The following is a 15,436-nucleotide window of genomic DNA, read 5'->3' on the forward strand; positions in this document are numbered from 1 at the left end:
AGACCTTTCCACTTCTATCTCGGGCAACCGACTCAACACAGACATCTACTATAAACCGACTGACTCCCACAGCTACCTAGACTACACCTCCTCCCACCCTGCCCCCTGTAAAAACTCCATCCCATATTCCCAATTCCTTCGTCTCTGCCGCAGCTGCTCCCAGGAAGACCAGTTCCAACACCGCACAGCCCAGATGGCCTCCTTCTTCAAGGACCGCAGATTCCCCCCAGACGTGATCAATGATGCCCTCCACCGCATCTCCTCCACTTCCCGCTCCTCCGCCCTTGAGCCCCGCTCCTTCAACCGCCACCAAGACAGAACCCCACTGGTTCTCACCTACCACCCCACCAACCTCCGTATACAGCATATCATCCGCAGTCATTTCCGCCACCTCCAAACGGACCCTACCACCAGGGATATATTTCCCTCCCCTCCCCTATCAGCGTTCCGCAAAGACCACTCCCTTCGTGACTCCCTCGTCAGATCCACACCCCCCACCAACCCAACCTCCACTTCCGGCACCTTCCCCTGCAACCGCAGGAAATGTAAAACTTGCACCCACACCTCCTCCCTCACTTCCCTCCAAGGACGCAAGGGATCCTTCCATATCCGCCACAAGTTCACCTGTACCTCCACACACATCATCTATTGCATCCGCTGCACCCGATGTGGCCTCCTCTATATTGGGGAGACGGGCCGCTTACTTGCGGAACGCTTCAGAGAACACCTCTGGGACGCCCGGACCAACCAACCCAACCACCCCATGGCTCAACACTTTAACTCTCCCTCCCACTCCACCAAGGACATGCAGGTCCTTGGACTCCTCCACCGGCAGAATATAACAACACGACGGCTGGAGGAGAAGCGCCTCATCTTCTGCCTGGGAACCCTCCAACCACAAGGAATGAACTCCGATTTCTCCAGTTTCCTCATTTCCCCTCCCCCCACCTTGTCTCAGTCGGTTCCCTCAACTCAGCACCGCCCTCCTAACCTACAGTCTTCTTCCTGACCTCTCCGCCCCCACCCCACTCCGGCCTATCACCCTCACCTTGACGTCCTTCCACCTATCACATCTCCATCACCCCTCCCCACCTTTTATCTTAGCCTGCTTGGCACACTCTCCTCATTCCTGATGAAGGGCTTATGCCTGAAACGTCGAATTTCCTATTCCTTGAATGCTGCCTAACCTGCTGTGCTTTAACCAGCAACACATTTTCAGCTGTATCATGTTATTGCCAACTTGGGAAGAGGCCAGACTGGACTTAGTGTTGGAGAATGAGCCCGGCCAGTTGGCTGAAGTTTAATTTGGGGATTACTTTGGGAATAGTGATCACAATTCCGTAAGGTTTAGAATATTCACGGCCAAAGTGAAGAGTATTCCTGAAGGAAAAAGTGTAAAATTGGGGCAAGGCCTACTATAGTGAAATTCAGCAGGAGCTGGGGAATGTGGATTGGGAGCAGCTGTTTGAGGGTAAATCACATTTTATATTTAGGACACTTTTAAAAGAGAGGTTGATTAGACTGCAGGGCAGACATGTCCTTGTAAAAATAAGGATAGAAATGGCAAGATTAGCAAACCAAGGATGACAGGTGAAATTGAGAGAGTCTGGACACAAAGTCTAGACAACTGAAAACAGACAAAGCTTTGGAAGATCAGGAAAGTCAGACCAATCTGAAATGAGGATCTAAGAGGACTAAAAGAGGTCATGAAATATCTTTAGCAAACAGGGTTAAGGAAAATTCCAAAGACTTTTATTCATATATAAGGGACAAGAGGGTAACTAAAGAAAGGGAGGCCCACTCCAGGACAAAGGAGCAATGTTATGTGTGGTGTCAGACAAAATGGGTGAGGAGGATCACCAGGATATTGCCTGTTATGGAGGGCGCAAGCTATGAAGAGGGGTTGAGTAGATTAGGATTATTTTCATTCGAAAGACGAGGGTTGAAGGGAGACCTGATTGAGGTCCACAATGTCATGAAGAGTACAGACAGGATAGATAGCAAGAAACTTTTTCCCCAGAATGGGGGACTCAATTGCCAGAGGTCACGAGTTCAAAGGGGAGAGGTGAAATGTTTAAGGGAGATATGCATGAACAGTTCTTTATGCAGAGGGTGGTGGGTGCCTGCGGAGGTGATAGAGGCTGGCATGATATTGTCATTTAAGATGGATCTGGACAGATACATGAATGGGCAGGGAGAGAGGGTGACAGATCCTTAGAAATTAGACGACAGGTTTAAATATAGGGTCTGGAACAGTTCAGGCTTAGAGGGATGAAGGGTCAGCTCACGTGCTGTAATTTTATTTGTTTTTGTAACTAACCAGTCTACCATGCATGAACTTGAAGGCCTTGCGAAAGTCCATACAGATGTCTATCAGTCTTGGTCACTTAGAACACAGAACATTACAGCACAGTACAGGCCCATCTGTTGTGCCAACCTGTGAAAGTAAATTCAGAGTAAAAGGCGAGATCCCACAAACTTCCCCTTGCATACAAAAAAAAGCAAGGGGAAAAAATATGAAAGAAACACTGGGAAAATCATTCAGTAATTCAATGTTCCTAAGACCTGTGGGGTTGGCTGTTTCTGATTCAAAAGGTTTTTATTCAAACTTTATCTTTCCAAATGTTTCCACTCATTTTAAAAATATACAGAGGGTGGTCATTTCACTTCTGAAAGGTCTCTGACTTAATTTAAAGCCACAACTTGTAGCATCTGAAGGTAAGCTGGTTTTCTTCAGGTTTTAAGCACATCACTGGAGAGAACGGTGTGTTTTCTGACTGCGACAAATCTGGTTTCGCTTCTGGTCTGAACTAGCCCTGTCTTAATCAGAATCTGTAATAAACAAATAGCTGGGATTGTTAGCATGGTCTTCTGGATGCTGTAGATCTGCTAGTTTCACTCCAGTCTGAACTAGCTTCTCTGCCTTATTCACAGCATAAGCTGTACACCAACCTGACAACCAACCACTGACAGTTGTTGACAGGCAGCAAACCTTGTATGAATAACAAGGTTCACAAGCCTCCTTCCACACTGCTAGGATTCTAAGATTAGCTGGGATACTACTTGGGTACCAGGGTTGGGATACAGAGATGTATCATTTTGAGCAAATTACGTCAGGAATGTTAGACCATAAGGTATGGAAGCAGAGTTCGGCCATCAGAGCATTGAGTCTGCTCCACCATTCAATAATGACGGATAGGTTTCTCAGCCCCATTCTTCTACATTCTCCCTATATCCCTTACAAATCAAGAACCTGTCTAAAGTAAACTCAATGATTTTGCCACAGAAGGCTATGAGCTCCACAGATTCACCACCCTCTGGCTGAACATATTCCTCATCTTAGTTGAGAAGGGTTACCCCTTCACTCTGACGATGTGCCCTCGGGGCCCCAGTCTCTCCTATGACTGGAACCATCTTCACCAGATCCACTCTATCCAGGCCTCTCAGTACTCTGCAAGGGGTGGCATGGTAACCCAGTGGTTAGCACGGTTGCCTCTCAGTGCCAGGGACCCAGGTTCTATTCCTGCCTCAGGTGCCTGTCTGTGTGGAGTTTTGCACATTCTCCCAGTGTCCGTGTTTCCTCCAGGTGTTCCGCTTTCCTCCCACAGTCTCAAGATATGCAGATTAGGTGAATTGGCTTTGTTAAATTGCCCAGTGTTAGGTGCATTGGACAGGGGTAAACATAGGGTGCGGAGATGGGGTCAGAGTGGGTTATTCTTCGGAGGGTCAGTGAGGACTTCTTGGGCTTAAGGGCCTGTTTTCCACATCTAACCTCATTCTCAAGTTTCAGATTCCCGTCTCATCTTCCTAAACTTCACTGAGTACAGACCTAAATTTCTTAACTGTTCCTCATACGACAAGCCATTCATCCCTGGAATAATTCTTGTGAAGCTTCTCTGGAATCCTTCCAAGGACAGCACTTCCTTGCTTAGATATGGGGCCCAAAAACGTTCAGTATTCCAATTGCATCTGACCAAAGCCTTATACAGCCTCATTCGCACATCTCTGCACTGGTATTCTAACCTTCTTGAAATGAATGCTCACATTGCATTTGCTTTTCCCCATTTAGAAAATAGAACAATGAGGTGTAGACTCTCTCAACACCTCACACTTACACACATTTCACCTGCTATTTCTCTGCTTACTCGCCCGAATATCACCTGTCCCTCAACCTATTTTTGTTGCAGATGACAGAGTCCTCATTTTCTTCATCCTGATCATTAACTTGGACCTGAATAGTTCTCGCCACAACATGGATCCTTGCAGTACTCCACGAATCATTGGCTACAATCTGGGGAAAAAAAAGACACCTTTATCTCCACTCTCTGCCTTCTGTCAACTGGGTAATTGTGTATCGATGCGATACCTTGCTGCTAGTAACATAGGCTCTTATCTTATTTAGCATTCTCATGTGCAGTACCTTGTCAAAGGCCTTCTGGAAATCGAGGCAAAAGTGAGTACTGCAGATGCTGGAAATCAGAGTCTAGATGAGAGTGGTGCTGGAAAAGCACAGCAGGTCAGGCAGCATCTAGAAGATCCAAACTACCGCAACGGCTTTCCTTTTGTTGAACTTGCTCATTATCTTCTCTCAGAATTCCAATAGATCTGTCAGCTATGACCTCCTCTTGCCTAAGTCATGCTGATTCAGTCATATAGTTAGATGAACTTCCAAGCACTTTGCAATTTCATCCTCAAAGAACTCAAATCTAACCAACAACTGAGGTCAGCTAACCAGCCTACAATTCCCACCTTCAACAGAGTGCTACATCAGCCATTTTCCAGTCCTTTGGGACCCTCCCCGACTCCAGTGATTCATGAAAGATCACCAATGCATTGAGAATCTCCACAGCTATCTGCTTGAGTTCTTGGCATGTAACCCATCTGGTCTCGGTTATTTATCCATCTTCAGATCTTTTTGCTTCACTACTCATGTTCTCCTTCATGATGGCCACTGCAGTCATGTCTGTCCCTCGACTCTCATCAAGTTTTAGAATCCTGCTCATGTCTTCGACCATGAAGATAGAAGCAAAGGCCTATGCAGTTCCTCTGTCATTTCTTTGTTCTGCCTTATGTTGTTAGAGAATCCAACACTGAATATTACAGCTAACTACTGTGAACAAACATGACATTCTCAGACATCTCAGTGGATGGACTCACATTAAGTCAAATTGCACCAGGGAAGTCTGTTTTCAGTTGAGTGTCAAGCTCAGGTGATCAAATGTAAGCTGAAGCACAAGATCATTAGATCATGCATGACACAGTGATACCATTGTCTTTTAAATTACATATTGGCTAAATGTAGGATATCCTATCTAAAGCTTTGTTAAGTCAGTTTATACTTTGCAGCCATAATACAACAGTGATGGAGGCAGTCAATGTTAGAGATTATGAACTGGGTCCACATCAAATGTGCTGATTTGTCCTGGATAGTATTGAACATCTCACATCACATTTGCAAATCACTTTAAACCTGTACCCTCGCATTCTTCATCCTAGTGCAAGTGGAAGCAACTGTCTTCTAACTGCTCATGCATAATTTTCAAAATTTCATCACAACTTCTCTTCTTGCCACAGAGAACAATCCCAATCTCACCTCAGACCTGAAGTTTCTCATCCCTGGAGCCATTCTTGTAAATCTCTTCTCATTCACTCAAATGCATTCATAACCTTCACATAAATTGGCACCCAGAAATGCACGCTGACGCAAGCTGACATCTCACAGATCAACCGCTTGCTCTGACAGGATACTTAATGTTTCATCAATGTCGGGTGTAGGTTTGCTCGCTGAGCTGTAGGTTTGATATCCAGACGTTTCGTTACCTGAATAAGTAACATCATCAGTGGCGACCTCCAAGTGAAGTGAAGCTGTTGTCTCCTGCTTTCTCTTTATATCTTTATCCTGGATGGGGTTCCTGGGGTTTGTGGTGATGTCATTTCCTGTTCGTTTTCTGAGGGGTTGATAGATGGCATCTAGGCCTGTGTTTGTTTATGGCGTTGTGGTTGGAGTGCCAGGCCTCGAGGAATTCTCTGGCATACCTTCGCTTAGCCTGTCCCAGGATAGATGTGTTGTTCCAGTCGAAATGGTGGCTTTTTTTCATCCGTGTGTAGGGCTACGAGGGAGAGACGGTCGTGTCTTTTTGTGGCTAGCAGGTATTCATATATCCTGGTGGCTAACTTTCTGCCTGTTTATCTGATGTGGTGTTTTTGTTTCAGATCTCCAGCATTTGCAGTTCTTTGCTTTATGGTGTAAAGAAGTTGTGGTATAAAGAATTATGAATCTAAGTAAAATTGAAAGATAAACCTGGAACATTAAGCTGCCAGTCCCGTCCACCCCTGAGCTACGTTTCCGGATTTGTTGTGATACCCCAGTCCCATATCCTGAGTTCATCTGCCTTCCCTGTTAAGTCTCTTGCATTGAAGTAAATGCAGTTTCATTTATCAGTCCTACCTTGCTCTCTGCCTTGTCCCTGCCTCCCTGACTGTTTGATTCTCTTCTTTTTTCAACTGTACCAGTGTCAAATTCATCAGTTTCCTCACTATCTCGCTGGGTCCCACACCCCCACCTTAATAGTTAAAATCCTCCTGATTAGCTCAAGCAAATCTCCCTGCTAGTATTTAAGACCCCTTCCAATTCAGGTGCAATCCGAATTTCTTGTACAGGTCACTTCAACTTGAGAGATTCCAATGATCCAAAAATGTGAATCCTTCTCCCATTCACAAGCTCCTATTCCTACCTTCACTAGCTCACAACACCCAGAGTAATCCAGGTATTACTACTCCAGAGGACCTCCTTTCTAAATTCCTGCCTAACTCTCTATATTCTCGCTTCAGAATCTCAACGCTTTCCCCTCCTAGGTCGTTGGTTCTAATCTGTACAATGACCTCCTGCGGGGCCCTCTCCCCCTGAGGACATTCTGCACTTTCTCAGACATCCTTGGTCCTGGCACCAAAGAAGCAAACCATTCTGATTTTTTTAAATGCTGGCCACAGAAACGTGTCGCGTTTTGGACGAGAGAGTCCCCAAGCACAATTGATCTCTTGGAACCAGACATTACCCTCATTGCATTGGAGCCAGTCTCTATCAGAAACTTGGCTGTTCATGCCACATTCCCCTGAGAATCCATCATCCCTTACATTTTCCAAAACTGCATACTCGTTTGAGATGGGGATAGCCACAAAAGACTCCTGCACTACCTGCCTATCTTTCCTAGAGTTAGGCCACCTATGTGACTGTAACTGCAACTTTTCTCCCTTCCTATAACTGTCATTCTTCACACCCCCTTGCTCTTCTAAGTTCTTCATTGCCAAGGTTGTTGCTGCAACCTTTCCATTCGATCTGATTGGATTCGCAAACAACAGCATTTATTGCAGATATAATCCTCACTAACACATAAACTCTCCCTAAAGTCCCATATCTGACAAGAAGAGCACATCATTCTATTCAGGGCCATTTTCGCTTCTTCCAAGACCCAGAAAATAACCCAGTCTTATTCCTCTACAAGATATTGCTCTAGGCTAACTTATAGCTTATATTTTTAAGTTTAATTAAGAGAAATATCTTTAGGATGGCACAGTGGCAAGCACTGCTGCCTCACAGCACCAGAGACCTGGGTTCAATTCCCACCTCAAGCAACTATCTGTGCAAACTCCACACATTCTCCTAGAGTCTGCGTGGGTTTCCTCTGGGTGCTCCGGTTTCCTCCAATATTCCAAAAATGTGCAGGTTAAGTGAATTGGCCATGCTAAATTGCCCACAGTGTTAGGTGAAGGAGTAAATGTAGGGGAATGGGTCTGGGTAGGTTGTTCTTCGGAGGGTCGATGTGTACTTGTTGGGCCAAAGGGCCTGTTTCCACACTAAGTAATCTATTTTAATAAAACATATTCAAGAAAGAACCTACTTTATTCACTACTGCAGACTTAGAGCAAGGCCCCAAGGCCACACTTAAAACTTTTCATTTATGTGTCTCTGTGCTGTCACCACTCCCAAAGATTCCTTCAAGATGAGTTGTTAATTTCACTGTTTGCTAATTTTCCCAGATGCACTCAGATGTCCAGCAATATACGAATTCAACAGCTTAGGCAATAACTGTGCAGGTTCACTAACCGATTTGAATAATCAGTCCATGTAATTACATTTGTTGTTCACCCAAGATCAAACGCTTTTGGGAGTACAGCTTTTGCCCACTCAAGCCTGTTCCAATATTCTGCAAGATCACAGTGGATTGGACTGTAGCCTCAACTCAACTCCACTCTCGATCAAGTAGCTAACTCAGTTACTATTCAACAGCGCAGCTTCGACAGACCCTCAATTTTTAAAATTGAATTGAGTTTGTCCAAACTACAGAAACAAGAAACTCAGTAAGCATAACCTTGTGCATGAATAATCTTTTACAAATCTTAGCTGCAGCATATACCAGTAAGATCAAATACTTGTGAATACAGAACATACATTCAAAGTTATCACAAACTGTGATTGTAATTTAACTACACTGGCTCAGTGGTTAGCACAGCTGCCTCTTAGAACCCAGGTTCGATTCCCACCTCGGGTGACTGTGTGGAGTTTGCTCATTCTCCCCGTGCCTGCGTGGGTTTCCTCTGGTTGCTCTGGCTTTCTCCCACAATCCAAAGATGTGCAGGTTAGGTGAATTGGTAATGCTAAATTGCCTGTAGTGTTCAGGGGTGTGTTAGTTAGTGTAAAAGAATGGGTTTATATGGGATATTCTTCAGAGGGTCGGTGTGCACTTGGGTCGAAGGGCCCGTTTCCACACTAAAGGGATTCTATACTTTCAATTAAGAGAACACGACAACGTTCAAATTTCAACTCCAAAACTCTTCTTCAAAAATAACAGTTACTAGAAATGCAGGCTGCATATACAACTGTTCCGCAGTTTGAAGCTTGAGCACCCAAACAACTCTGCACTTGAAATTTGTTACATCTAACATTTCACAGTTGCGGCGAAAGGACATTGTCCGAAATTGTTAACTTTCTTTGTGCACTGACGCTGGCTGACCCGAGCCTTTCCAGTATTTTCGGTTTTCATTTATTTCAGAGTTCCAACACCCGCGATATTCTACTTCCGCAACAGAATCTAAGCCATTTAAGGGAGACCTACACTCCAAAATCTACCGCTGAAAAGGTTAAACACCTTAGCTTCGGCAAATCGATCAATCAGCAATGAAGTCTAATCGGTGATATAGCGCAAGTTCCACAAAGGTTTCTGTTTTTTTTTAAATAAAAGAAAGCAACTTTCGCATGAGATCCATATTTCGACTTGTCAGGGATACAGTTTAAAGGGTAACTGACATCATAGCAACAGACCGCCCTCAAATCATACGAGTATGAGAGAAAGGAAACGAGGTTCCTAGGCCCAGACCGACAGCATTTCACTTCAGCAGGCATTTGAAGTGTTAACGGTTGATATTTGATCACTGAAACTCGGGCCTACTACATTAAATAAACCGGCCTGTCTTTCATAAGTTTCTGTTTTCCACGCAGATACAACAATAACGGATATCGGGATTGATCTGCCTCCATGACCGGCACCATCGGGTGTTGGTGTCAGCTCAGGTTACCATCATTGCCAGAGTTTACCTGAAGGCCTCTCACTCAGCGCTTACTTAAGACACGTACCTTTCCGCATCCCTCGACACACCGCACTGGGCGTCTTCCACATTGATGAGCGGCAACTCGTGAACAACATGAAGGTCATTTTCGTTTCGCTCCCGGGCACCGTCAACCAGAAAACAAAATGTCGGAGAGAAAGCTGTCGGCTTCTTCTCGGAAGAAGCAAACATTCGGTGTGTTTAAAAAAAAAGATAAAAGTTCAATCCACGCTTCAATGAGTCATCCCACCGCACAGCACGAGCTCCTTCCAACCGGTCTCCTTCCTGTGTGTGAAAAACACCAGTCACAATTCCACATTCGCCCTCCCCCAGCGTGCAAGCCAACCGACCGACAGGGGCTGCACTGCGACGTCGCCAATCCCCTCCTCACTCCCCCCGACAACACGGTACCCGCCGCCGGAGCGGCCACCAATCAGAAAAAAGCTATAGCCCGACGTCATTCCACCAGCAACACCGGTCCAGCGCGGCCCGGCCCGGCCCGGCCCGGCCCCGCCCCCTCCGTTCAGCATTCCTCCCCCCTCCCTCCCCTCTCTTCCTTCCCTGAAGTCCACAGCCCGGCCGCTTATTGGTTGTCCTTTCGTAAATCGCGCGCGGCGCTCGAGCCGCCCGGCGGTGAACCTTCCAAAGACGGACGGGATGGTGGGTCGGGAGGGGGGGTGAAAAAAAAAGCGACGGTGTGGCCCAGTCACGTGGGCCCTCGCGGAAATCTACCTATCAAAACAAGTTCGGTTGGGATTGATGGTGAGCGGGAATTGCGCGAGCGCGCGGCGGGACGAGGAGAGGGGTGGGGGAGAGATGGGACAGCCGGCGCCTGTTTTTCTCCACATCAACACACATTGTCACTCTCGATCTGCCCGCGAGCGCGTGTGAAATATATTTTTCAAAACTTCTCCATTAAAAGAAATGTTTCCGAGGCTCTGACGTCACGTGTTTCCAACGTTCGAGTTTTTTTTGGATGTGGGGGGGGGGTGGTTAGTGGTCAAGGAAACCCTTATTCGGGTGCGAAATAAAAATGGAAGCTCTTGCTGTATTTATTACTTTTAAATAGGAAAGGAGTTGGGCCGTGGGGTAGGGGTCGAATGTTGCGATATCAAACGAGAGAAAATCCGGTCGTTTTTTTTCCCTCCTCGCGCTGCCTCCCCTGTTGCCCCCGCCCCTCTCGGAGCCGGCTGTGACCAATGGGAAGCGAGAGTTTTCGCGCTGTGGTGTTGCTGGTGGTGAACGAAGAAGAAGGAGGATGATGATAATGATGATGATAAGGGAGTCAAGTCAGTCACTAAGTGAATGAGTGAAGACTCTCTGAGTGACCGCACTCGTTCAGAGTAGAGTCCCTTCCCCGGCTCGCAAAGATGCGCCCGGCTCACAGGTTCGCTGCTTTTTCTTCAGTTGTCTGCATTTACCTGTCCTCCAAGCTCATCGCTTTTCCCCCTTCGTCTTTTATTAGTTTTGGGGGAAAAAAAAGGCTGTCAAGTGTAAACCGCAGAGCGGGTCCGGAGGGAGGGAGGGAAGGAAGGAGGAAAGAGAGGAGGAGAGAAAAGAGAAAGGTTGAATTTTTTTAAAAAAAAAGGTGCCACTGACTTCGAGCCAGAACTAGGCCCTGCTTGTAGTCCAATCAGAAGCTGGCCACTCGTGAACGGGGAATTAATTTGTATTTTAATGTATTTTTCACCCCCTTCCCCACCCCCAACCCCTTACATTTGCAACTTTCACACAGGTCATTTCGGTATGCATATCTTGGGTTTAAATGATCAGGTATCTAATATCTCCTTGCATTCACGGGGTGATATAATAATTTCAGATGTCTGCAAGCACGGTGAACGCAGTTTTTTTTTAAAGAAGCTGCTGTGAGGTTGGATCTGCATTGCTGCTGCCTGCTGGATGTATGGAGGGCAGCCATGTTTGTTAAATTTTTATGATTGGTCTTTTAATTTCGTGCAGATCTTGTTTTCCGCGATGCTTTAAAATTAATTTCAGTTTTGCAACAGGTGTTTTCGTTTTGTTTTAAAGCAGCCAGTGCTGGTTTGTTTTAGCTACAGTGGAGAATTTGTAAATCTATGGCAGAATTTATTTGCAAAAAAAAAGTAGGATGTGCTCCATCCAGCAGGAGACCTGCAGGGAATGGACCACTGAAATGTAAAAAAAAAACCATTTTTGTCAGCGCAGGACTTCGGTTATATTTGGTAGTTGTTGAGTGCAATTAACACATTTGTGTGTATTCTATGCAAATTGCTAATCCCTCCTGGTAAAAATAATGGGAGATAAATTGCACGAAAAGTATTTTCGATCCTTCAGTTAATACCGGAGATTCGGTTTATGAGTCGGAACAGTTTTAAGAGTATTAAGTATTTCCTGTTCTTTTCTGCTTTGATATTAGTGCAGCTGATTATTGTTTTAGGATTTGAAAAAAAACGCTGGTTATCCCCGAATTGAGGGGTTAGCCAAAGTTGCTAATTGGATTTCTATGAGCTGACTTACTGTGTCATTGTTTAGAATGCTGCTCCAATTTTGAGTAAAAAGTATGTTTCTGGCCCAAGTTAATCACCAAAATAGTTGACACATGAAATGACTGAAGAAGTCCTTTTGAATGGTGCGATAATTCAGCATGATGTCATCATGTTTAGAATGAATGAAAAACACATTGGGATGACTTAATTTAATTCCACTACATTTGAATATTAATGTAATAATTTTCTTATTGTTTTTATGTGAGTTTTATCATTTATTAAAGTGTTCTAGTCATGTATTTTAGTTCATTTTATGAACAGTGGAAGTTTCTGAAACTGTACTTCTGCTAACCAGTAGTTGTCTAAATGAACATCCTCCCAGCTAGGATAATTTTATTTTCTAGATTCAAGTTTGAAATCAGGCTGTTGAGCTTTATTTCACTATCATTAAGTGTTGCATTGTGCAATAATATTTGAATCATACATGAAACAGATGGAACTGTAATGTGGTAATAGTTGCTTGAGCAAAAGTAGTCCCTTAAGTTACAGAATTAAGTATGGGGCAGTAACATTATGTTTTGAATGTGACTTTGAAAATGTGCTGGAGTCCTACAACTAACAGATGGAGCTTAAGTTTTGGTTTTGAAGAGTCATACAGCACAGAAAAGGCCTCTTAGATCCAACCAGTACATGCTAACCATAATTCCAAATTAAAGTAGCCATGTCTGCCTGCGCTTGGCCTATATCCTTTTATTCATGAATTTATCCCAATGTCTTTTCAACTTAACAACTACCACATCCACCACTTTCTCCAGACATGAACCACTCTCTGTGTAAAAAAAAGCAAATAGCCTCATGTCAGATATTGAGGGGGTGGATGTCAAAGGGGCTGAGAGATAAATGGGCGGTGGGGGGAAGGTAGCTCGGAATGCTCGAAAAGGGAGGTGGAGGGTGATGGTGATGCGGTTGAGCAGATAGTGGGAAGAAAGAAGTATGACAGTGCCAAGTTGGAGGGATGGATTTGGGATAAATGGAGGGAGGGGAGATGAGGAAACTGGTGAAATCGACATTGATTACATATGATTGGAGGATCCCAAGGCGGGAGATAAAGTGTTCTTCCTGCAGTCATCAGGTGGCTAGGATTTGACGGAGGCGATTGCGCAGTACTTGCATGTCCTTGGCAAGAGTGGAAGGCCACAGGGTGGTGGGGTTGTTTAGTACGTTTTTCCCAGAGAAGTTTGTTTATACATTTTGGAATTTGGCATCCTGTCTCCCCATTGTAGAAGAAACCGCATCAAGAGCAATGGATACAGTAGATGACATCTTTGGATGTGCAGGAAAGTCTCAGGATGTGGAAAGATCCTTTGGGGCCTTGAATGGCGGTGAGTGGGGGTGGCGTGGACGCAGGTTTTACACCTCATGCAGTGGCAAAGGAAGGTGTCGGGAGCGAAGGGTAGGTTGGTGGGGGGGTGGTGCTTGGACTCGGAGTCACGGAGGGAATAGTCTCAGCGGAATACTGACGGGTGGAGAGGGAAATATATCTCTGGTGGTGGGGTCTGACAGTAGGTGGAGGATGATGTGTTGTATCTGGAGATTGGGATGGTGGAATGTGAGGACCAGGAAGGTTCTATCCTTGTTGCCTTGAGTGTTGGGGTTCCAAAGCAGAGCTGCTGGAGTGGAGGAGATGCGCTGGAGGACATTGTTGACCACATGGGAGAGGAAATTGAGGTCGTTGAGGTAGGAGACCATCTAGGATGTTCTGGAGTGGAATTGATCGTACTGGGAGCAGAAACGGCAGAGGAATTGGGTGTAAAGAATAGATGTTGCAGTCCAAGTAGCTGTGGGAGTTGAGCACTTTGAAGTAGATGTCCGTGTTGAATCATTTGCCAGACATTGAGATGGAGTGGTCCAGAAAGGGAAGGGAGGTGTCCAAGCTGGTCCAGGTGAACTTAAGGTCAGAGTGGAAGGTGTTCCTGAGGTTGATGAACTGTTCAACCTCCTCATGGGAGCATGAGGTGATACTGACACAGTCATCGATGTAGCGGAGGAAAAGGAGGGGAATGGTGCCTGTTTGACTGCGGGAAATAGACCGTTCCATGTACGCGACAAAGCAGCAGGCACACCTGGGGACCATGAGGGTGCCCATGGCTACTCCTTTGGGAGGAATTGGGAGGATTCAAAAGTAAAATTGTTGAGGGTGAGGATCAGTTCAGCCAATTGAATTAGTGTGTAGGTGGAAATGTACTGTTTGGGTCAGCGGGAGAAGAAGAAATGCAGGGTTTGGAGTCCTTTGTCGTGGTGAATGAAAGTGTAAAAGCACTGAAAGACTTTGGTGAAGATAAGGCATTGGGGACCAGCCACCTCAACTTCGCCTCCCACTCCACCAAGGATGTGTAAGTCCTGGACCACCTCCACCGCCAAATCCTAGCCACCCAACGACTGGAAGAACACCTCATCTTCCGCTTTGGAAGCCTCCAAATGCACGGCATCAATGTCAATTTCACTAGTTTCCTTGTCTCCCCTCTCCCTACCTTATCTCAGACACAAGTCTCCAATTTGGCACTGCCCTTTTGGAGTTGCTTTCCTTGGAACAGAGGAGCCTGAGAGGTGACATGATTCTGGTATACAAAACTGTAAGGGGTGCAGATATAACAGACAAAAAGAGCCCGTTTCCTTTGGTTTCAGAACTCACTGCCAATGTTCACTGATTCAAACCAGTGGAAGAAGGATTAGAGGGGACGCGCTGCAACGCATTGTATGCAGAGGGTCTTGGGTGTCTGGAATTCACTGCCCGAGTTGATAGTGGAGACGGAGACCCGAAACGCTTTCAAAAAGCACCTGGATCTGCACCTTTAATGCTTTGATCTGCAGGGCGATGGGTTGTTTGCAGGAAGATGGGGGTAGGATAGGCATCTGAGTGACTCTGGGTTGGCATGGACAAGATGGGCCAAATGGCACCTTCCGTGCTGTATCATTTCTCTTGTTCTATATGGTGATTTTTGAGGAAAGAACAAGAAAGACCCAACAGGGCAGAGCCAGTGGTTGTTGAATTTTTAAAAAAGTGTATGATGAAGTGTCACATGAAAGGATGTTACACCAAGTTGAGTTCATGAGATAAGCTGCTGTTAGCTTGGAGTTATGGACAGAGAAAAGTTTGCAATAAATGTGTCATTTTCACTAGCTCAGTCTAATAAGAGTATTTCTTAATGTCTTGAGAAGAGTCCATGTAACGGAAGAGGAGGTGATGAAGGTCTTAAAAATCATAACACTGGATAAATCTTGAGACCTGATCAGGTGTCTCCCAGGATATTGTGGGTAGTTAGGGAAGAAATTGTGGAGTGTCAAGCAGAGATTTTGTATCATCTGTA

At 45.4% G+C, this 15,436-nt stretch overlaps 2 protein-coding genes across 6 annotated transcripts in view; one reads left to right on the forward strand and one right to left on the reverse strand.

Moving 5' to 3' along the window:
- Positions 1 to 10,060, reverse strand: part of letm1 (leucine zipper-EF-hand containing transmembrane protein 1) — an 87,923-nt gene extending 77,863 nt beyond the window's left edge. For both annotated transcript variants that reach the window (XM_060846486.1, XM_060846410.1), the window contains exon 1: positions 9,632 to 10,060. In XM_060846486.1, coding sequence (XP_060702469.1) covers positions 9,632 to 9,710 — 79 coding nt within the window. In that variant the 5' untranslated portion in view covers positions 9,711 to 10,060. The remainder of the gene's footprint in view (positions 1 to 9,631) is intronic.
- Positions 10,061 to 10,143: 83 nt separating this feature from the next.
- The window catches only part of nsd2 (nuclear receptor binding SET domain protein 2), a 153,874-nt gene continuing 148,581 nt past the window's right edge, over positions 10,144 to 15,436 (forward strand). For 3 of the 4 annotated variants that reach the window (XM_060846047.1, XM_060846208.1, XM_060846289.1), the window contains exon 1: positions 10,144 to 10,365. Coding sequence is in view for 1 of the 4 variants with exons in the window: in XM_060846289.1 (XP_060702272.1) it covers positions 10,363 to 10,365 (3 nt within the window). In the remaining 3 variants the exon portion in view is untranslated. Of the gene's footprint in view, positions 10,366 to 10,817; positions 10,991 to 15,436 lie in introns of those variants that run through there. The other variant, XM_060846126.1, reaches the window with a different exon arrangement.

This window comes from Hemiscyllium ocellatum, chromosome 1, assembly GCF_020745735.1.
Source record: "Hemiscyllium ocellatum isolate sHemOce1 chromosome 1, sHemOce1.pat.X.cur, whole genome shotgun sequence".
Classification (NCBI taxonomy): Eukaryota; Metazoa; Chordata; class Chondrichthyes; order Orectolobiformes; family Hemiscylliidae; genus Hemiscyllium; species Hemiscyllium ocellatum.